Source organism: Atractosteus spatula, chromosome 27 (assembly GCF_055471065.1).
Source record: "Atractosteus spatula isolate fAtrSpa1 chromosome 27, fAtrSpa1.hap1, whole genome shotgun sequence".
Taxonomy (NCBI): Eukaryota; Metazoa; Chordata; class Actinopteri; order Semionotiformes; family Lepisosteidae; genus Atractosteus; species Atractosteus spatula.
In genome coordinates, this window is record NC_142732.1 from 92,038 (window position 1) to 116,034 (window position 23,997).

The 23,997-nt window shown below is 39.0% G+C and overlaps 1 protein-coding gene across 3 annotated transcripts; it reads right to left on the reverse strand.

Moving 5' to 3' along the window:
* Positions 1–4,501: 4,501 nt before the first annotated feature.
* Positions 4,502–23,885, reverse strand: poldip2 (polymerase (DNA-directed), delta interacting protein 2). Of its 3 annotated transcripts, none has more exons than XM_088906963.1 (11): positions 23,539–23,885; positions 21,251–21,332; positions 20,868–20,965; positions 20,141–20,240; positions 19,140–19,215; positions 18,491–18,598; positions 17,491–17,627; positions 17,087–17,113; positions 15,695–15,820; positions 14,366–14,445; positions 4,502–6,207 (listed from the first exon to the last, which is right to left on the reverse strand). In XM_088906963.1, the coding sequence occupies exons 1-11, from the start codon at positions 23,715–23,717 to the stop codon at positions 6,093–6,095; spliced, it is 1,128 nt and encodes a 375-aa protein (XP_088763089.1). In that variant the 5' UTR covers positions 23,718–23,885; the 3' UTR covers positions 4,502–6,092. The 3 variants fall into 3 exon arrangements, with proteins under 3 accessions (XP_088763089.1, XP_088763088.1, XP_088763090.1); XM_088906962.1 differs by lacking the exon at positions 4,502–6,207 and adding an exon at positions 6,946–11,142 and having other exon boundaries at positions 23,539–23,878; XM_088906964.1 differs by lacking the exon at positions 4,502–6,207 and adding an exon at positions 11,445–11,494 and having other exon boundaries at positions 23,539–23,878.
* Between the last annotated feature and the right edge of the window lie 112 nt (positions 23,886–23,997).

Genomic DNA, 23,997 nt, shown 5'->3' on the forward strand with positions numbered 1-23,997 from the left:
TAACTCCGTGGCTGTAGCAGGAAGCAAAACAAAAAATTTAAAAAGTAGCGGAAAGTCCACGGTGATTGGCCAGAAGCCGTGTCACTCACCCAATGTAAAAGGAAGTCACGCCTACCTCCAGCCAACGGCGGTGATTGGACAGGCCCTGCGTCACTCTCTTGACTTCTTGGATTTTCGCTCTCATTGGGCGAAAGCCGAGGCCAAAACAAAAACACCGCGACTCCTGGATCGATTGGATAACAGCTCGTTCACTCCCGCCTTTATTTACGTCACATAGCTGCGACGGATCCGGATCAGACATAAGATTAGCGCGACAGCGCACAGCCGGTCCGTCGCTTAGATCGGTGTGGAGCCGCGGCCAAGGATGCTGTGGTTCCGCTCTCTGCTCGTCAAGCACTGCGGACTCCTGGAAAACCGTATTGCAGGGCAGAGAGTTATTGAACTCCAGACGTCGCTGAAGAGTTTGTTTACTGTCGAGTCAGCACAGGTTTTTGATAAATTCGACCTTATTGTGTTTTCTCTTCTTTAAAAATGCTATTCAATGCACATAGGAGTACATTACAGATCACCGGGGTACATTATACAGGCAAATAAAGATAAGATACGCACAGCTTTCATGTTGTGACTTTTAGAAATAGTTCGTAGACGTGCCGTCATGTGTATTTTAAATTGTTCAAATGTGAGTCTCTTCCACTTGGAAGCGCATTGCTCCCACTCAGGAAAACATATTCGAAAATAATATCGTTATTAGTAGAATACAACGATCATTTCAGTGTATGAGCTACCTGTTATATTGTGCAGTGACTCACACGGATCCTCAAACAAGAACGAGTTTGCCCTGGAATCGATTCCGCTGCCCAAAACTGAAAGTCAGATCATGATAACGTACGTATTGTATGGCGATCGTTCTATTGCTCGTAATTGAGCTCGTAATTAGAAGATAATCTGCTATTACGAGATACGGTAAAATTATTTATGTATGCATATAATAATGAGCAAGTATAACGATTAAGTCAATGATAAATGGTATTTTTATATTTGTTTCAGCATAATAACATCTATTTCTCTAAAAGAAATGTCAGTATTAGAAACTTTCTTTACACAATTTTGCAGATCAATTCAGAGTATTTTAACAACAGGACATGACCAATAGAAACGTACATTTTCTGGGCTGCTTTGAAAAAGACAGTTATCATCTATATTACTTTTAAGTCTGTGCACACAATGTGCCTTTACACAGGAGCCTGTGGATCAGCATAGTAGCTGAGGGCTGCAGTTGACAAATTGACTGGACCTGTGGCTTTACTTTTATTTTGTTTTTGAAAATTGCTCTTACTTCGTCAGTATGGATAGAGAATGAAGGAGGGAAAAGTGAAAGGGATGGTAATGAGGAGGCCTTCACATCAGGTTTTTTAAAGCGAGCATAAAACTGGTTGAGTTTATCTGGGAGACGGGTCGTCCTGCAGTAAAGTGGCAGAGTTTTTTTCCTCGTGGTTGGTAATTTCCTTAATTTTACTCCAAACTGTTCTTGAGTTGTCAGCAAATTGGTCCTCTAGTTTTTTTTTTACTGTTGTTGCTCTTAGATTTCCTCACTGCAGAGTGCAGCTCATATTTGGCTGAGATATATTCAGTCCGGTCACCCTTGATGAAAGCCTTATGCTTCCAACGGCATTAAGAACCATGGCTTCTTGTTACTGTATGTCTTGAAAGTTTTTGTAGGAATGCATACCTCTTCACAGAAACTTATATAGAATGTAACAGTATCAGTGTATTCATCCAAAGAGGCACAAGCAGAGCTAAATAAATTCCAAGCTGTACATTTAAAACACCCTCCCAGGCTTTCTATTGCTTCTGGGCACCAGACCTTGACTGATTTAACTTTTGATTTGATTTATTTTTTTAATTTTGTTTATAAATCGGAGTAAGCAAAATTATTGTGTGATCTGAGTTTCCAAGCGGTGCTTTATGATAAACGGGATCCAATGTGCAGTAGCAGTGATCTAGAACTCTATCAGCTATGGTCGGGCAGTTAACTTGCCTTTTGTAATGTGGCAGGTTAGCGTGGTTAAAGTAGGCTATAACTGCACAGGCTGGATTAGACCTTTCTATAGTAGCAATATGTTGTGCTAGTTCACATATAGCTCTGCTAGCATAGCGTTTGAGGTGGAATGTAAACACCAGTTAGCACGATTGAAGCAAATTCTCTAGGTAAATAAACCAGGCTGCATTTAATGGAAATACACTCAAGATCTGGGGAGCAAAACTGGTGTAATATTGAAAAGTTGTTACACAACTGCTGATTTATCATAAAACAAATGCTTAGATTTACAGGATAAGTTGACTGACCTGTATGCTTCGTGCACTGTAAAACCTGGTGGGGAGACAGTCGAGTCTGTAAAGGAGTTATCAAACCATGTTTCAAACAGACATAGCGTGGAACATTCGCTGTAATTCCAATCAGTTTGTATGTTCTGTAAGCAGAAGTTCATCAATTTTATTCCTTCGAGAGTGGACATTTTATAGTAGCAGTGCAGGCAAAGAGGGTCAGTACAGAGTGTAAGCAGTGGGAAGAGGAATGGGCTTGTGATGCATCCCTGTCAAATCCCCTTACCCATTCCCAGTCTGCAGGAGGTCCCACGACAGCAGGTAGCTGCTCCAGCTGTCTGTCACTGGAGCGGTTTGCTGTCGAGGGAGGACAAGGGCTCTGCCTCAGGGGCATCACGGCTCCACAGATCCTACCCAATATAGGAGTTTCTGCCCTCCTGATGGCCCCTGTGTTTTAGAAGGGTTCTTCCCTTTTGCTTGCTTACACCATCAGCATTTCATCGGCAATGGTGTCCTTCCTGAAGCGGTGACTTACTGGGCTTATTTATCTTGAGAAACAGTTAAAGGACTCAAAAAATAAACAGAAGACATACGATTCTACACAGAAATTCTCCCTCCATCAATATACTGGGAATAAGACTCCAAAATCCACAAATGTAGTGTGAATTGTCTTTTTTTTTTGTATGACAAAATACAATTTTTTTATTGATTTTATCTCCACATCTGTTAACCAGTCACTGCCTGCCTGTGTACCACAGAAAGAGGTCTACAAGTTCATTGTAACTGAAAGGAATTAGAGAATCTTTGAGATGTGTTACCAGTACTCACTGTTTTTGTTAGTCACAAATCATATGCACATCTTCTCCAGTTTCATGAATGGAGTTTTTCCCAGAAGGGCAAATTAAACTTCAGCAGCATTGAAAAAAAATCCTGCATTAAATTAACACTTTTTAATGTCTTTCATGCTAATCATGATAAAACTGAATATATCTTCACCGCCCCCAGGCTTTATCTTGCACATGTATCTTACCCGTCGTACCCAGTGCATGCAGGGGACCCATATGCCCAGTGGGGGGGGTTACGAAAACAGTGAAAAATCAGGATTTGACCGAGTGGTTTATTCAACAAATGTTCATAACCCCCAACTTGTAAATGATTCACTAGAATATACCCGAGCGATTCATATAATCATGAATTCTTTATTCTCTGGCACAACTTTGTTAAGAGGAGTAATAATCCAGGCACACTTGGTTAAACAAATATTTATTTCAATGACAAAACAAACAAGTTACTCTATGTACAGTATTTACAAACAAGGCATTTTAGAGGCCTAACATGCTGGTCACCCAGGAAACCCCAGATGGCTACTACGTATTAAACTCCTAATGCCTACAGAGGCCACATAAGAGATAAGCTGCCTTCTAACTAAATACAATGCAACTTGCAATTAAATCTCTATCTGCACCCTGGACGCCACAAAATAAATGGGAGCCTATATCCCTATCCATAAAAATGAACCCTTAGTAGGAAAGATGTTTCTGAGGTATGTTTTACCCAGGAAACCCAAGTTCTCTAATAGAACTTGAATATTCTAACAGAATAGCATGCTCTCTCTAACAAGATTCAAATACTCAGCTCCAGTCAGGTTTGGTTTGGATGATCATGAACTTCTCCAGACTCCTCTCTCTTCTCTTATTTCTTCTTCTCCCCTCTTCCTTAATGGGATCAGTCAACAAAAGATCCTACAATCTTCGCCCCATTATGTTCCAACAGGAGAATAAACACCCAAGTATACAAAGTGACACTGGAGATTCTTCAAAGCAAGGAGAATTCAATGAGTTGCCCAGCCAGAGTCCCACTGAGAACCTGTAAAAGGGCTTGATGCTTGTGGTTTACTGATGTTCTCCATTCAGCTTGACAGAAGTTGAGCACATCTGCAAGGACAAATTAGTAAAAATCCCCAAATCCATACTAAAGCTGATACAGACATACCCAAGAAGCTCAAAGCTGTAGTTGGCCCAAAAGGTACTTTTACAAAGTCTTGACTCAAGGGACTGAGTATCTAAACCGTAAACTCTAATCACAGTTATTTAACTACATCTGTTTAGTTTAAAAAACTGCACTGGTGAAGGACATAGCTCGATGTAAAAATATCAATAAAAACAACTCCAGGGCATTTTGTTACAAATGTGACATGCTTTTTATTTTTCTTTCCTTCTTAAAAAACTTGTACATAACACCCTGAATTCAAATATAGGCATTGTAAACATTCAGTTTCGGCTAAATCACACATTTAAACAGGCCCATAAGTAACCTCTTTCAGAAGCTGGAAGTATGAACAGTGAAGATTGTAACTTATACTTTGCCCCTACAAACATTACTAGCCTGTGAAATCAGAACAGCACAGCCTGTGTATTTCAGACGTCCAACACTTTCTTACAAAGAGAACCAGCAATGGTCCTGCTCAATAGTTCTAGGAGAAATGTCCTTTTTACAGCCAACATCTTTTATGTGCACATCATCTTAATTGTGCACAGCATTTTAAACACGCTAAAGAGAAGTGCCATAGGCTATACACAGGAACTTGTATCTTACCCTGAAACATTCTCATTTTCCCTTTCATTTACTGCAATAGAACACTTCCAAGTAACAACTCTGAGGCCATAACTAAAGCAATGGATTGAATAATTATAACATTCATACAATGATTAAAAACAATATGGCAGTACACATGGTTCTGTAGATTACATTGAAACAATTAGACTAAATTACTTTAGTTACACAGCAGCTCAAATAGATGTTCTCCATCACATGGCTAATGATTCAAAATGAGGTCAGTGAAAGAGCTCAAATATAAATCTCCAGGATGTAAACCTTGAACTAATTTGGAATTATCAGTAGATCAATGTATTGCCTTAGCTTTTAAATATGTAGAAATAAGTTTTTATTAGTAAGAGAATATTGCAAATGAGACTAATTCACCTCTTTCTCCTGTACTACACTACTACCCTTAGATGTTAAGACTCCAGTGTTGGCAGAATAGTCATCTATGATCACCTACTTTATTCCTCAGTCCATCCCGAACTAAAGCATGATGAAATAAATAATGTATCTATTAAAGGTTACCAAGCAATACATCATATAACCTCAAATATTAACACTAACTACATTCCTTATGACAGTAATATTATTTAAGAAAACGTTTGTTCACATCTTTTCAAAGATGAAGGATTTTTAAAACATCTGGAGTCAGAGAGGACATTCACTTTGCATGAGGCAGCTTTCACCTCATTCTCAAATGATGTAACCCAGTACACTGTCCACAGCATTTCAACCCTCCAATCCAGAAACAACCTTTTCTATTTCACTATTCTCACTTAAGAATACAATATTACAATGTTTGAAATACAATGCATTTAAGAGAGGGTTGTTTTTTGTGTGTACAGGGGTAGAATACTCTGCACTGTGCTGAGGGTTATATCACTCAGGAACACAGCAGACTGTGTTGAACAACAACAATACACCCTCTACAGCCTTTGAACACTTCTACAAGAAACTAAAATCTAAAACATGCCAAACAAAAGGCAGCAACAAGGAAATGTGTTGGTTAGCATTACTATTGTAAATGCTTTGATTACCACACTAACCCTTAAGCATAAGTTATGAAATTACTTACTTATACTGAAACTTTGAGAAACAAAATATGAAAAAATAAAACTTGTTTGGCATTACTATTATGATTCTATGCTTTCTTGTCTTGTGGTTCTCTACCAGCTGTACCCAGCAGGGGGCGCTTTGTCATCTTTGTTGCTCTCCAGGGAAAAGGGGGGTATACGCACATCAAAATGAGAGCCATCTGTCCTCTCAATGCGAAAAGTGCCCCTGTAGGAAAAGAGGGATTATCAAGATTTCATGCTCACACTTGTGTGTATGTCACTGCTTGCAAGAGAAGACAAGAGTGACACAGTCCATTTTAATAACACTCAGATACCATCAGTGACTTGGATTTGATCCCTGTATGGTCTAAGTCTCGGAGAGAATATATCTTTATTCGATGACCAATGGTGGTTATGAACATGGCTTGTGAAAAAAAATGTACGATGATATTTATATTATTTAAACAGCTATTAAAAGCCTACATCATAAAACATTTAATATTAAGATCAACCACTTTTCTTATGAGCATATCTCAAATGTTTCAAATCTGGTGTATCTTTTGGTTCACGCCCATTACTTGTGGATACTGTGTTTGAGGATTTTTTATTTTTCTGTTCCCATCCCACTCTTGCAACGGAAAAATTTTAATTCAACTGACATTTTCATAAAAACCAACAGAATTGGCTGGGCAAGCTGTGTATGAATTTGTAATGACAAGACTATGTCAATAACAGGGAAGCATAAAGGAGTTGTAGTTCACATAAAAGGGCTGCTCCACTGACTTCCAAACACTTGTCAGTAACCAATACAAGAGATCTTAATTCATTCCTGAGAATACAGAGACTTACATTTTTTGCACATGTTCTTACCCATCAAAAATAACCTGGTTATAATATTAATAGTGCAACATTAGAGAGGACATCTCACTAAGAAAAATAAAGATCAGAAGAGAAGCTGATTAGATGCAGTTCCTCAGTTTTTGTGTTTATTGGTTACAGAGTCAGCCATAGGCCAGCATGGAGATACTGTATGAACCCTTCAAAACTGGTGGGTAATGGGTTAAATCTATGAGCCATTTTCATCAATCATCACACATTAAGTCCACTCTTCAACAAAACAGATATCTATGAGTTTAGCAAAGAAAGTGCAGAGCTTTAGACACTGAGCATGTTAACCAAGTTAACTTAAATATTTTCTTTACCATTGTCAATGCAAATGAATCTATTCTTGGAGACTTAGGTTTAGAAAAAACACACTTTTTAAATTTACAGTTAAAACTATTACATTTTGGAACATGAATTAAACCAAGATCTAAAATGGGTAAAAATAGAAAAACAGGAACAATTCAATACAAGAAAAAGATTAGGAGAAAATGTTCTCTCATTTAACTAGTACTTCAATAAAATCTACTTTCACTCCACTTTCAGGGCCAAAAGAAAAGGACTTGCTGATAAGAAGGAAGACTACTTTCCTGTGTACAGTTTATCAATAGTAAGATATTCCAAAACAGTCTATTTATTCCAGTTTTCAGCTTGCTTTTACCCTTAACATATTCAGTCATAAAACCTTCACCATTTCTCCTATCAGAGGTTCAATTGGTTTCTAGTACTTTCTCAACAGTATAACATGTAATTTTTATCCAAATCCCCTCTCCAGCCTTGGTCTCATGTGTCTGAAATTTGATAAGTAATTAATTGATTGTGAAAATATTATTAGGAGTTTAAAATTTAAAAAGCAACTAAAATAGAAAGACTTTAGAGCTGATTGAAAAAACAAAAATGACATACTGCATGCTCATAGAAGATACATAAGTGTAATGGGAGTCTGCCGGGGGGCTTTTCAGCAGCAAACTGAAATTTTAGGTTGTTAATTTTAGCTTGTGGTACCCTGGTGGACAGCCACAGTACCTGCTGCTTTACACTTTGCCATCTCACCGTTATCCCCCCCACCACCCAACACCAAGCTGTGTTCAGTAACATCATGTCTGTTCGTTAAAACGTCCTTAAAAATGAGAACAGCAAAGATAACCATTCAAAAGTGCTTAACAGAAGAATAAAACAGTTCAAAGAAGGGGTCACAGGTGTAAGGAACAGCTTGTCCTAGACTGGAGAGTTTGAGATCCCACTGCTGTGAAAGATAAAGCATCAAGTTTTGTAAAGAGATTTACAAAACCGAATTGTGTTTAAAAGAGTATTATGACCTGAGCTGATCCTCAGATCTCAGTCCCGCAAACAGGTGGAACTTGCAGTTCAACCCCACACTTTACCCTCATTGCAACGTCAACCGACGCCAACTCTGCAGGAAAAATGGGGATAGAGCTAGACTGCAAACATTTTAGACCCTTGTGGCACATGAGCCATGTCCTGCTGAAGCTGCTCTTTCTGCTTACAGATGGCAAACTCATTATTTGCTGTGTTTATAATATCCTGGCCAGTAACTGTCTACACAGATTACAAGTGAAGAAGCAGCACCAGTATGAAGCCAATGTCCAGAGCTATAAACAGTTTTCTGCCAAGTAGCACTGTGACATTCTGCTGCTTTGACCAGACACACCGATCACTGCTGCAGCAAAGCCAAGGCTCATAAAGTACAGAAAGGCTCAATATCGCATTTAAAACAAATGCGGTTGGGCTCCTGAGCAAGGCCCTTAACCCCAACTGTTCCAGGGGCGTCGTATAAATGGCTGACCTTGCGCTCTGACCTCAAGCTTCTCTCCCTGTGTCTCAGGGAGAGCAAGTTCGGGTATGCGAAAAAAGACTAATTCCTAATACAAGAAATTGTACTTATCTTAAATGACTGAAGCAATTTCATAGAGCAAATAACATAAAAAGATAAAGCTTAAACCAATAGGTTACACTTTTTGTGGCATGAGAACTAAGAGGAAGAAAACTGTTTAATGCACTAAATATACTTTTAGAATTTAGATAATGCATGAGGATATCTTGTTTCCCTCATGGCAGTCTTAGAAAGCTTGAACTGTTTAAAGACAAACCTCCATCTATATGTTTTAATTCCCTACAGTCTTCAGTGGCTACATTAGCGCTGAAAGTAATGGGTGTAGTGGGTAGAGCCGGGGACTGGAAGGCCGTGTGTACAAATCATAGATGGCACTGCCGTTGTACCTTTGAGCTTAGTACATTACTATAGATAATTTAGAGTATCAACCAAATAAATATTAAGATCACTAGAAAGATCTGCCTTTGCAAGAAGTCAAAAGGGCAAGTAGATAAATTAAATTTCCCCATCACAAACAATATATATTTTCATTTTTAACAACTACACTTTTTCTTGTAATAATATTAGTTATTTTTACATGGTATTCATTAAGCCTTTCATACTTAGTTTATGTACAGTTATCTACATTCACAAAGTCTGCAAGCGCATTCACAGATTAGGGAATACTTAAACTTGAGGTTGTTCATGTTATTCTCGTAGATTAGACACAAAAGCATTTCTTTCGTCAAGCATCTCTTAAAGGGGAACTGCAGTCCCAATTTCTCAGACCACTTATTAAATCTCAGCAACAAAATAAATTCAGTGACGTTATAGAAAAATTGTACAAATTTAAATTGAAGAACAAAATCGTGAACTTTGTGAAAGTACTGCAAGTTGCCATGTTGTCACAAACTCACTTTTGAGTTCTCACAAATTGCGACATGATGCAGCCCTTCCTGCTTATTAGTCTCCATAATGACTAATGTAATACAATGTGCAAGTGAATAAGTACAGGTTGTGCAGCCATTTCACCGCAGAAATGTTCCAATGTGATCTGCATGCTGAGATAATTAAGTAGTACTTGTCAGCAAAACCATCTTGAAGTCGAAAGCAATATTTCTGTTAGACTTAAAAGAGATGTGCCCTCAAGTCTGCCTGTTTGCAATACAATAGGACTGCTTCACATCACTGAAAATCTTGGTGCCACGTTCTGAATAGCAAAACATGTCTCTCCGCATACCTGCGAATGTCTTCTATTTTGTGATATAAATTGGAGGTTGTGCCAGTTACTGTGTACATTTACTTTAAGTGTAGTATGAAATGCTCACACCAATGCAGATTCTTTCTAACCCCGAAATATAAAATAGCGTTGCACTTACCCTTTAACAGGGTCGATGTGTTACATTAATAGTCTCCCAAAATGTACTGGGAGATGATCAACCAGGACTGAAATATTTCTAGACTATTCCAGGAGTGGCAGAACCAAAGACTTCCAGTTCTCTTAGTCACTTAGCCACTTCACTTACAGTGAATATGATACTTCACACAATGCACTTTTTTTTCTATTCATATAGGATAATTGTATGATGGTCTTAGATTTTAAATTGATTAAATACTACATTTCAAAAGAGCACATGCCATTTAAGAAATTATATTACAATTAATTGATTACTTGCTTTATATAAAAACAGAAAAAATATAAATTTTGATGTTTAATATTAACGGGGATAGCTGTCCCAAATGCCTCTGCGCTGAACAGATAGACAAGAGTGAGCTTGGGTTGTACTGAGAATTATGTTGTGATTAATCCATGGAATAGGATCATATTCTTGCAAGGTCTTATTCCTCAGTGTTCTCCTCTTCAGATGGAATAAGTGGTACTATAGACTTCAAAAACCACAAGACCACAACAAATTACAAGTTTAAAATAATTTAAAAATGTACTATTAAGTGTAGAATGTCTTTTTTTAACAACTATCAATATTCTTCAGGATCAAATACTTGATCCTGATGTACAGTATATTCTCTTGATTACAAATTACTGCAGACTGGAAGGTGCCAACACTCAAGTTAAATTAGGAAGAAGAAACCGCCTTAGGCACAGCAAAAAAGCTGAGCTGTTCAACTTAAAAATGCCTTTGTTTTTCACTCTGTGACTGAGCACTGACGATCGGTTTTAAGCAGGATCTTCATGGCAGTGTATAATGAAAAAAACGTTCAACTGTGAGCAAGGTGTTGCTGAGGTGCCTTACCACCCCACCCTCAACACATAGCCCAGAGCAGCACTTCTGAGGCAGCCGTGCCAGCTGTTGGACTCAGGCTAAAGTTGCAAATGGCCCCGGCAGGAAGCCATTGGGCGAATCATCTTTCTTGCTTTCGAGAGAAAATGGTGGGATGCGGACATCAAAGAAGGTGCCGTTGGCCCTCTCGAAGCGATACGAACCCCTGTGGGAGCGAGAGACACAACAGGCACCATCAGAGGCCTGTGTCTGGTGCCGCTGTGTTCACTAAGCACAACACACCTGTGCCAGGTGAGCACAAAGTCAGCCCAGTTCACAACTGAGTAAGATGAAGCACGACCATCTTAAGTGTTTTAACTGAATTTTAAAAGCCTTTATTTTAACAGCATGTGCTTACAAAAATCAGAATGAAGAAGCCTTGAGAACCTCAGACTGTTTAAAAAATGTTAGCTTTGATTTACATACAGTGCAAGAACCATAAAATGTGTTGAATTTGCATTTATCTGAAATCATGGATAGGACCTCCTGACCTCTTTTCTGACTCCTGTGTGCCGTCTCTAGAATGGAAGGCAAAGAAGGCTGATTTCTTCATTTCACGCTCAAAACAAAAACTTTACCTCAACAGGTTAACTTCAACAAAATAAATCACGAATGAAAAGACAGAAGAAATCCATACAAAAGGATAAGTTAATTAACCATCAATCTTTCTCATTTAGTGGTTTGTAGGTGACTTTTTTTTTTGGCCACTTTGGAAGGAGCCCAAAGGTTGGGGCTGAATCACCTGACTGGGATGCTATTACCTGTTAAGCACTTTGAGTGGAGTCTCCAGAAAATATAAAAGTATCTATATAAATGTAAGTGTCTTTATATAATAATAAAAATACATTAGTAGTAGTATTGCTATCAGTATTACTTCTTCACAAGCCTTATATTACAATGGCTTTACAAGTCCCTTGCTTAATTTGGGTTTGCATATTTAACTAATTGCCAACTACACCAGTCTACTTCACCGATGTCCATCAGGAAGAGTGACCAACTTAAAATTAATTCCCTTCAGAACATCATTTACACAGCTTACTATAGATAGTTGTGTCCCCTTTGATCAAGATTAACCAGGTTTTCAATTCATGTACATACATTACCTTAGATTCAAACATTTTAATTTGAGAATCAACCATTTCTGAAAGACATCTGGATTTCACACCTTTAGATATCATGGATATATTGGATGTTTCTTAAATTTTTTTAATATTATTCTATTTTAACTGTAAAAATGTCCAGAAGCTCGCCAGTACAACTGAAGTGTTTACAGTCTCCTGATTCAGTCTGGTCCCAGCATGTTCACCACTTCCCAGAAGTTATTATACACATCTAACCCCTTTATTCTATCCTGATTGAAAGAATAGATCGACGAGTTCCTCAAGCATCAGTCAATGTGAAATTGTCATGCTCAAAACCTTAAGAGGCCATCACATAAATAGACTGTTGGGCTGTTTTTCCTGTAATACAGGAGGACCACCTTTGAGGATCATTTGAGTAGTTATAGACAACTCACCATAAGCAAACCAGCACTACACTTGATAATGAGAACTGTGTATACTGACATTCATTACAATTACAAAGGACAACACTAGTTCAAAATGTTTATGAAGCATCTCTTAATGCCCTTTCGGACACAGTTGCAGTAAACCATGTCTGCCATCGTTTCTACATGGTGGGGCATGTAGATGATTCAGTACAGTGTATTTTAAGTGAAAACATCTGTAATATTACATATATCAATAACTTGACTGTGGTAGAAAACAGCAGGATGTCAAATCCCAGATCTATGCACTACCCAGTCATCCCTGGCCCAGGGATGCCTGGCTGGTCTCAACTGCAATATGAAACCGCTCATTTAGGGTAGAGCATCCAAACAGTGGTGCAACAGGAATCTTTAAAAAGTCAAACAAACTGTCCTTTTCTAGAGAAATAATTAAGATGAACAGAACAGAAATCACTCATTGATTCTAACTGTCCTACTGATCTTTAGAGTTCAGCCAAGGTTTCCAGATTGTTCATTTTGATCACACAATGCAGCTTTAAGAGGGTACAGGTTGCTGCAAATTTTCTCAGGAAAAAGCATCCTTCAGATAATTGATGGATGATATCCCTTTTAAATTTGAGTCAATACATTTGAAAATCATTAATTACCACACATTATTCACTCTTAATTGCCATGTCACAAGTATGTTTGTAAAGGAAACACAGAGCTGATAGAAAGCACTGATCACCCACTTCACGATTGTTCCAGCACACATATCAGTCCTTCAGCTAGCTAGCCTCTGTTCCCTTGTTTTATCTTCATGCTCTTATTATTCTCACCACTACAGATCTGCTAGCAAATTTCACAACTGCAATGAATTTTAATGTAATGCAGAAAATCAGGAAATTCTTCGCCAATTCCGAAAGGATTAATCAGCTAATTAATAAGAGGGGTATGTAGATGAAATTGTAAATGGCAACAAACATTAAGTATTCACAAGTTATAAAGGCTTCCAAACAGTTACCAACAATAACTGTGGCACCATTTTTTATTTACAAATTCAGTAAGTACACAGGTACAGTATATTGCAGTAAAACTTTAGGTATTAGCAACCCCTGTGTGAAATTGGTTATTTTACCCTACACCCTAAGATGAATCAGATTTCCATGCAATTCACTGGAGAAGTAGAATTTTACAAAACATGAAACAAAATCCTTTGCTGAACAAAACTGATTTAAAGGGAATTTGCCAATTCTTTTGTATGCAACTATATATCAAAACATTTTGCATCATGAATACCAAAAGGATATCATGTAACTCCTCTTAAATGAGCAGTGCAGGTCACCAAGGTACCTATTCAAGACTGCATAAGGAATGAGAACTCTGGTGCACCTGCCTGACCTTCTTTATTTGATATTCTGCAAGCTCAAAAGTACCTGACAGGAGAGGCAGCAACAAATGTAGCATCACTGCAACCCTAAAGGTGCTTAGCAAGTCACAGGAGCTACTGCTTGCCAGAAAGCCCAGACAGCCGTGTCTTACCAATCCAAACCACACCTTATTGGCACTCAGCCTACTGTGTACTATCACGTGGGGGATACCAGTCAGTCTTTAGTCTCTAAAGTCAGACTCCTTAGCCTCTGAGCTGAAAGCCAAACCAGTGTGTGATCAATAAAGGCCTGATGCTTGACTCTTGGCAAACAATCCACATTTCACATTAGTTCATCATAAATATACACGGTACTTTTTAATGAGATTCCCTGAGGGAGTATCTGCTATATTACATCAAGTATGCTGCTAAATAAGATTAGTCCTTTTTTCAAAAGGAAATATGGATCGGCACTGAATAATTTTCAGTCAGGATCGTTTCAAAAGTCTGTGTGACAATGACAGTGATTCTTACCACATGTGGCCACTGGGAGCCTGCAAGGAGACATGGCTGCTGTACTGAAATGCTGGCTGATCTTTGGACAATACTGGTTCCTTAAGAAAACAAGAAGTAAAATGACACATTCAGCTTTCTTCTTGCACGGTCAGAACACAAGCTTCTAGTTTCATCCACCACTCTAACAGCTCCTCTGATTGTTCCAGAGCCGAGGCAACACCACTCCATCTGCCAACATTGACATTGGAGTCTCAATTGCTTCAGCAAACACCTTCATCCAGGAATCAGCATATACGAGGATACAAAACACAACTTTTAAATAATACAACACTTTAAAAGTGCGTTATTTTATTGTTTTCAGAAGCTGCCATTTTATGCCGAGTTAATGTCCTCAAATGATTTATCAAGGGAAAAAAATGATTTTCTTGAGTACATATATTTTGAAAGAATAATGTAAAGTGTTTTTTGACATAGTACCATGAATTGCTGAGTTTAGAGAAAGTCAAATTAATTTCTTCCTAAAAATCCTTCCTTGATTGAGGTACTTCAATCAATTCAACAACCTCATAACACAGTGGTTTCTAGTTCCAATCCTGTAGGACCCTCTGCTCCTCGGGGTGTTTGCTCTAAGTTTTTAATGGAATGCCAATTAAATTCGATTTAAGATTTGAGAAAAAATAAATATTCCATATTTATAATTTGTTTTCAACTATTTAGGGTATGACATTGATTGATGTTGAAGTGATATAAACTCTGCACTAATTTGTGAATGTCACAACTGGCTTCAATCAGGTGTTTTAGAAGAAATGTGACTAATTTGATTTAAGCAGAAGGTCCTTTGCCTGTAGGAGGGGCTAATGCACTCTCATTCCCACTTGTGTCTGTTCATCACAACTGATCACTTGTCAAGAGCTTTAGTCAAAAACAAGGGAGCAAATTCTTAATTAGCAAGTTGAAGGGAAAATGTAAAAAATGCTGTATTCTGAAGTTAATGTAAACTGTTGAATCCCAGACCGGAGGTGTAGAAAGTAAAGTCTAAAAAATAAGCAGATTAATTACAGGTACCAAACCAGGAGATAGAGGGGTCCCACAGGACTAGTTTTGAGAACCACAAACAATAGCACAAATAAATGTGTCCTATCTAGTCCTCTGTGTCGTCTAAAGTATCTAGGATGTCTTTTTGTATCACTAAGGAAGGAGCCTAATACTAATTTCTCTAACATGCTGAGCATAAAGGAGTGCATCTGAGCTAAATGTAAATTTGAACAATAACCTGCTCGTGTTTGTGTGTGTATATATATGCATTTCCTAAACGGATAAAAATGAAGAACAACAGTTCATACTAACCCTTCCTACAACCCCTCGACCCCTCACAGTCTCCAGGGTCCCAGACAGGCTGAATATCCTCCAGTGTCTCTCCCTCAGCTGGACCACTTCATTCCCCAGGTTTTCCAAGCGGATACAGTATCGCCACTGCAGGTCAAGGGGGCAACACACACAGGTGAGACTGAGCTCCAGACACAGAACTCGGCAAACTCAGAGCCAATGCAGAAACAGAGCCCACTGCATCCAGCAAAGCCTCTGAGCAGTTCTTGTTTTTGTTGGTAGTTCTATTCCACCATGAAGAGGTAAGCGGAAAAAATGAACGAGATTCGTTAAGTGGGAAAGTGAAGAGGATGTATAGATGTTTTAGAGGAAGAAGGGTAAAAAGGGCACGATGGGATTTCAGGAGTGATGAGACTAAAAACAGGCAGGAGCGGAGTGGCAGAGAGAACAGGTAAGATTTGGGGTTTAAACTGGATGTATACAGCAATAGAAATGGAAAATAGCAAGAGAAAAGCGAGGAAGACAAGAATGGTGAGAGTACAAGCAGTGAAATGGGGAAGCAGGCCGCGGGGGAATTACTACAGCCAGGTGGGGGATTAGCAGAGTCTAGAACAGGAGCTGTGTAGAGCAGCAGATTCTGCAAATGCTGCTCAAGAGCGAGAGGCAGAAACATACCAGAGGTGGAATGTGTTGGGAGGAGGAGAGAGGGGTCAAGTATCTGACAGAGAAGCAGTGGGGAGAGGGTGGTCTTGAAGTTAATAGGAAAAGTGATGGAGATGTCCACAGAGGGAGAGAAATTAAAATTAATCAGGGCAGGCTTTGAGAGGTTTTGTTTAAGATGATGGGGAATGCATTCAGGAGGAGCTGGCTCTTGAGACAGATAAGGGAAGAGAGACTATTTGCTTAATTGAACATTTGTGTAGGCCTATGACCTATTCTCTCTAGCTGTGATCCGATTTCAGAGTCATTTATGAAACCAGATCAAGAAGAAACATGGTTATTGTTGGGCATTTTAAAATAATTCATTTTACCTTTAATAAAAATCTGTATGTAGAAGATAGAAAAACTAGTCTTTTATTATTTTAGCTTGAGTGCTTGCTTTTCTTGACAACATGGACACGTTAGTTAACATAGCTTCAGTTATTATTTAATTTTATAAATGAAATTAAGATTACCTAAATTTCTAAATGGAAAGACACGCAGCATTTCACTATTTCTCTAAAGTGTTTAAAAAACATGCTCCTAAAACACACTTCTGCACAGGTTAGGGTACAGCTACAGGACGTACACTCAGAAGGCCCAGATGCAACTGTACAGCAATATACTGGCAATATACTGACAAAAAATGCAATAACAAAGGTGACAAACAGAAGTATGGATACGGAGATCTCTGGAAAAGAAAAAGGCACTCACCCAATATACATGTGAATTCTGAGCTTCCTGAGAAAAAAAAGCAAAGTAATTAGCACTAAATAATTCTTAGAGCTAAGCCTTAACTTTACAGCTGTTTCCACAGAAAAATGTAAGAACATATGAATGCCTAAAGTTTCAAGTTGGATAAAAAGAGAGGGTTTGTTTGGTATACACTACCAATTCACCTAACCAATACATTTAGGTCAAACGGAAGCTGCTGTTAGATTACTTATCAAAGCTTTTTCCCCGAGCCGAAATGAAGCAGAAAACTCGTGGCTCAGGACTTCCCTTCTGCTCTCAGCACAGGACACTGGTAACTCTGGACAATGAAGTACGAAGAGCAGGCTGGAACAGCTCTCTTTGCTAGGAGAGTCTGTCACAGCAGAAACGATGAATGCCCTTACCCTCATGCCCATGTAGAAGGGGATGACAGTGACACGGATGTTCTCAGTTGTCTCTCGATGGACGTCCGACAGCTCCAGCCACGGATGATTCTTCTCCTGCCAGGCACGCAGCGTGTCTCTTGCGATGAAAGGTGGGGCTGTTCAACAAGGAGGGGGCCACATGAGCAGCCTGGAACTCATTATTATCACACAGTCAGTCACTGGTGATGATTTCAGCTAATGGTGAATCAGGACGCCTTGTTTCTTTCATGAGTTACAGGATTCACACCGTGATGCTGGATACCATAAGTAAAGCTAATACATTTGCAGTGGAAGTTGGATTCAATGTTATGTCAATAAATAAATACCATCATAAGTAAATTTAAAAGGTTACTCTTGAAATGAATGTATACCTTTCTATTTTGATTTATTTTTTAATTAATACTTACTCACTTACGAGCAGGAAACAAAGTTGGCTCATCAACTACTGCCCCTTTGCACTACACAGGGAGAATGAGAGGCCCTTTACACTCCTTTGACATGCCCACCTGTCAGAACCGCTAGGCATCTGACTAAGCACAACAGTGCATGTCAATTAGCACCAACAAGAGGAGCAATGAGTCTCACTGATGATTCTGCAAGCTGAGAGATAGATCACTTTTATACTGGATGCTGAAAAGAAATTAAACTGTAATGGCAATGGACAAATTGCCACTGGAAATCCCAGTTACAGTAGGATGATTGAGCTCAAATTAAACAATGTTTGGAATACAGGGCTTAACACGGGTCCTAATGAGTTCTAAGCAAAACCTTAACTAGAATCCTCTAGTGCCTCAGACCGCTACTTAAAGTACCTCTTTATTGTAACCTAATATGGCTATAACAAGAGAATAACTTGTAACCAGTTGTTCCTGCTTTTTTATAATGTGCAAAGTGTTTAACTAATTCACTTCCAAGAAATCTGTAGAGTAGTAGAAAGCAAATATGAAACATCTGCAGGCAATTCACTGCAGTACATTACATTTAGAGGGGTTGTACATGAGGAAGCGCTCAAACAGTTCATGCTGAATGGGAATCTGGTCTGTAGAGCTATAAGGCAGAATGTCCTCGTGACTCACGTAGTCTAGACCTGTAGAAACAGAGAGGAAAGGTAAACGCACAGTAATAAGGCTAACATAAGAAAATCGAGTCAAGATTTTTGCCATAGTGTAGGTTTACTTACAGAAGCAAAATAATATGTACAACATTAAAAGAATAAGAGAAAACTCTCCTGGGCCTTTGTATGGCAGAAGAACAGAAATTGGCATCTGTTTCACAAGAGTTAGAAATGTTTGCATCCTAACATGTCCCTTAATACAGGCTAATGACTGCATGGTCCGCAATTTACACCAGTCGTTACTCAGACTAACCACCTTCCATGAATTATCTCAGTGTATACATAATACTCAAATCAAAATCTTTATATTGCAGTAAAAAAATATTCTGAAACAAATCACAAATTTTCACTGCCATTTTAAAAGTGGAATTGAAACATTAACAACACTTCTGTTTGTAGCATACACAATGTTTTCTCTTCTAAAATGTTATCAATTTTAAGAGAACAAAATGGATTCAGCAAACAAGCCCATCCTCCCACCACCCACCCCTTCCTCCTGCAGAGGCCAGAGTACCTGGAATGGCATAGAGAGCCCTGCTGTCATCATGGTTGGCAAGAAACGTCACCGCTTCAGTCTGAGATCTCTGCGACTGGAGAAAATGGGAAAAAAAGACATTCAAAATGTCTGCAACATCTTCAGTACGTGTCTAATAAAGGTCAGACCTTTTGGATGAAGGCTTCTGCAGGTGTTGGGCTAGACTGAGGATTAACCTAACTGTTAAAGTTGGGTTTAGGGTGAGATTTGAGCAAGTTACAGTTGGAATTTATAGTAACTAAAATAGGAATGGGTTCAGTTTAGGATTAGAGTAAACTACATAAACATACTATACAAGAGAAACATCCAAACATATACAGTATATACACTGGTCATCACAAAACATGACATCCAAAAGCAATTTCTTAAAGTTATCATCAACCAGGTGTCTACTGTAAAAGTCACAGGCTAGTTGATGAATATGGCCTCCGCTAGAAGTAATACATACGATTTGAGTAGATCTTGAACAAGTGGTTATATATGTTCTTGACTCAAGATGCATTGAGCCCTGGATGCCATATACTGTCCAAGCTACCATACAGGTGATGCAGTTAAGAGATCTAATTGCAATAATTTCTCCAATCACATGCTTTTGTGGCCTGTTCTATTATTTTGTTGAAAACTTTTTGTTTAATCAAGGGGCCCAAAATACCTTCAAATGAAGATTACCTGTACCATTTTGTCCTGGTGAAAATATTTTGCGGATGAAATACCTAAAGGCAACTGTGTTTGATGTGATAATAAAAACAGTTTTGGAGAAATAAAAAAAGTGTGAGGATAGATAGATACTATGTAACAATATATTTAAAGTGGATGGTTCTAGTTTGGTTCAGTCTAGAGTTAATGAAAGTGTCAATAGTACGATTGGGTCAGAGCTACTTAAAGTATGGAGAACAGATTTTAACCTTTGAAGTATAATGTTACTAACTTAAGTGTGTGGGTTAGACGAGAGCCAGAGGAGTTGTGAAAAAGGTACTTACTATGTGAGGACAGTCCCTGGTGTCTATCAGAACCTGGTAGTAGGTGTGCGTCTTGCCTTTGACTTCCTTTGAACCATGATTGCCTGGGGTTTCTGGTTTGCTTTAAAACATCAAAATTGGAAAAGTAAGGCATACGTAAATGTACTCTGAATATTCAATACTGTTCATGGTCCATACATGAGGTGGGCTGGGTTCAACTAATAGATAATCCTTATGAATTAAGTCTGGTTTTTAAAATGACTGTACTGCCTTCAGTCATGCAACACCAACGGGACTCCTTGAGTAAGCATGTCCCTTCTGTAATCTTGCAGCAAGTCCCCGAGAAGCAGAAGGGAGGTGTGTCACAGGACTCCGTGCTGGCAGAGAGCTACTAATGTGGTGTCACCCCCTTCTGAAATCGAGACATTGTAAACCCTGCTGCAACAGAGGAGCCAGACTTCAAGTGTGGCGCAGTTAGCAGCTGTCTACAGAGGGAGCTGTGCATGCTTGGAGGCTGCAAGCAGCCGGGATCACATCCTGGCAGGGAGAGCAGCACTCATCACAACCGCAAATACAATTTCTATGAGAACTATGGCTACCACAGCAAAAATTAAAGCAGTGAGAATTTTCTACTGACTGGGAAAGGCCTATATAAGCAACATTTTACCTTGTTGTTTTACTTGGAAATTAAGGAATACATAGTAAATTACCTAATATTTTGCAGGGAAATAGAAAAAGCTATGGATACCTTTCTGTGGCTGGTGGAGTCACATCCCGATCATACAGCCTGGCATGCCAGGGGAACAGCACTATCCCTCTGTACCCAAACACACTGTGTAGAAATAACTGCAAGACAGACAGACAGTAAAACATTGAAGCTCTCAAACAGAGACAGAATAGCAGAACACAAAGGGGGTGTGAGCTCAGGTGCTGAGATTTTATCTACTGCAAAAACACTAGAAATGCACTCCTGAGGACTATAAAAATGCTTACAGAACTCAGTTAGCTGTCCAAAACAGCACTGAGTTCTCTGGCTGCACTCCAGGCAAAGCTCTCCAATAGCTGAGCCTCCTGGGAACCATGACAGATGTACTGAACTGAGTCAGGCAGTGGAAACCCGGGTGTTCTTACCTGGCCTGTCTCATATTTGCCATGCTGCTTTGGCGCCTCAAACACTCCCACTGTCTCTAAAACTTTGCCCTCTGGTCGGTTTCTGTCAAGCAAAGTTCAATTAGTCAACAATAAACAAACAGCTCTTGAGCCTGAAAGATAATTAATAAGCATTCCTGGATCAATCATAAACATCCACCAGAAGTACACCAGAAGGTACAGCAGAAAAACACTTCAGTTTGATCCTTATATGCACATGTGTCTCTGGGTTTTGCTGAATACTGTGCTCATCTTAATGCAACACCAGATCATGTGTGATCAAACCGTTGTCTAATCATTAATCTCAGTTATTGCTTCCTGACATCACTGACATGATTCTGTCACATTTTACAAAAGAGGGTTACAAGCGATGGCACATTCCTCCGCTTTAAAGATGTCAATTTGCATCATGTACCATTTACACAGCAAACATGGGCACATCAAATTGACTCCACTCCTTTGACTACTGCAATGCTCTACTCGCTGGGATACCTAAATCTACATTGAACAAACTGCAGCATGTTCAAAATACAGCAGCCAGAATCCTGGCCAGGTCTAGTGCAAGTGATTACATTACTCCCATCCTAGAGTCCTTGCACTGGCTTCCTGTCAAATTCCGTGTGGACTTTAAAATCCTCATGCTCACCTATAAGGCTCTGCGTGGCCTGGCACCTCAGTAACTATTATCGCCCTACTTCACACCTTGCAACCTTTGCTCTTCTAATTCTGGTCTCCTAACTGTCCCCCAAGTCCTTCTACCCTCTATGGGTTACAGGGCCTTCTCCTGTTATGCCCCCAAGCTCTGGAACTCCCCAATGATATCAAAGAGTCACCTTCTCTAAACTCCTTCAAGCCCAGACTCAAAACCTTCTTCTTTAGAAGAACCTTCACTTAACTGGTTCCATTCTTTACCCCTCTGCTCCTACTTTACTTATGTACCACCATCCACAGTCTCCCCTGTGTATTGTAATTGTGTTTCATCTTGTGTATTCTTTTTATTTATTGTTGTCATTCTGTAAAGCACTTTGAGAAGCCACCTTTAAAAACGCTATATAAAATAAAGTTTATTATTGTTATTATTATACCATTACAAAAGGACCGAGATGATTAAAACAGGAGTATTTGTAAGTGATCTATCAATAAAGCAAATTCTTTGTTAAATTAAAAAAGGTGGCTTTATTCTGATTCTTGTTCAAAATGAATTAACAAACAATCTGTTTAGCTGAGCACACTTAAAGTTTCAGGCTTTCAGAAACTGGCTATTCAGTCCTTATCTATAAGACACACTTGACAGGAGCTCTAGAGGCCACTCTAGACATTCAATTTAAAAAAAATGTTAAGTATCTCAGAAGACTTTACAAGCAAATACTCCATACAGTGAATGTCCCAATAGTTAAGCACATAAATAATATGTAGACTTGGTAAAAGTTATAGGGCATTAAAAACCAACAAAAGCAGAACTACAGGACAAAGGATCCACTAAGTTTGCAAGAGTTTTCATCATTGAAACCTGTAGCGAAAACGTTTAGGTTTGTCTCTAGAGACACCTAGCTTAGTCGCAAAGGACCTCATCGGGAAAGTTTCATCTTAAAAGTGGAAGCTTCTCATTTATTTGTACAACAGTGATACAGGAAAGTCTAACTTTTCAACCCAGTTTAAACGGACTGGAACAACAATAAGTGAACGTTCTTTATCAAAGATCAGTTTAGCAATCAGGAAAGAAATTACTGTATAAAATACATTGCATTAATTAATTAATATATTTTGCCCAAATAAAGGAAATAATTAGGAATCGTTTGCTTTACCGGAACAAAATAGCAAACTACGGTGTTCCAGAATAAAATCAAGGCATTTCGTAACTCATCGCCACATGGTAAAAAACTGGAAAGCCTGCACCAAGCTGCAATCGGTTACCGGTAGAACCGCATAATTCTAAACACGGCGTAGAAGGGGCAAAGCTCATTCTTAGTAGATCTGCCGAGGAAATACATTCCCGACCCTGGAGATCACGAAACCGTGCAGCTTGCTGGACAGATCACCGCGAATACACACTATAGTAGAGCAATGAACTGACCTTGGCTGCCCAAATCTGCAAGTAGTTTCCTAACGGCTTCTAGGGGCATATTTCAGCCGATCTCCGTACAAATTCTACATCAGGGGAGTCTTCCCCAGCTTCCGCGTAACATTTCTGTTGTTTCTGGCGACTGTTACTGACCAGAAAAAGTATACGTCCACTACACAAACATGTTACTCAAGCACACAAGTCTTACCTTGACGACAGGAATCGTGCCTGCTGCGTACTAAACAAACTACAAGTTGAGCATGGTAACCGAAATTTGTTTACTTCGTGTTTGCTACTGTATTCAAAACTTAAAACTCTGATTGTGTGTTTCTTATTGTACTTTGCCACTGATGACAGCAAACCCCGTCGGAGCACGCAGGCCGCCATCTTTGTTTCGGACACAGCTGCGCGGCCTGTTCTCGGCCAGGCTGATCAGTTGCTCGGGAAAAGCCCCAACCGATTCAATCTAAATAAATCTTATTGATAACCAATCCTGTGTCCTGGCTATGTTATCCCGTGGAAATGCATTTTCACAATCAATATATAATTCCTTGAGTTTTTATTATTTTACGAGATTAACCATAATGCACAGCGCCACGAAAAAAGCCAAAGCTCCAGTTGATAAAACTATAAATTCATTATAGTTCAGTATAATTTATAAATTCAT

Bases quoted from the DNA above. Each gene is read 5' to 3' on its own strand.
- poldip2 (XM_088906962.1), bottom strand. From the start codon at position 23,717: ATGGCGGCCTGCGTGCTCCGACGGGGTTTGCTGTCATCAGTGGCAAAG. The intron at 20,966-21,250 runs GTAAGAACACCC...TCTGTCTTGCAG, and splicing joins GCAAATATGAGACAGGCCAG to TTATTTCTACACAGTGTGTT. The intron at 19,216-20,140 runs GTAAGTACCTTT...CATTTTCTCCAG, and splicing joins CCAGGGACTGTCCTCACATA to TCGCAGAGATCTCAGACTGA.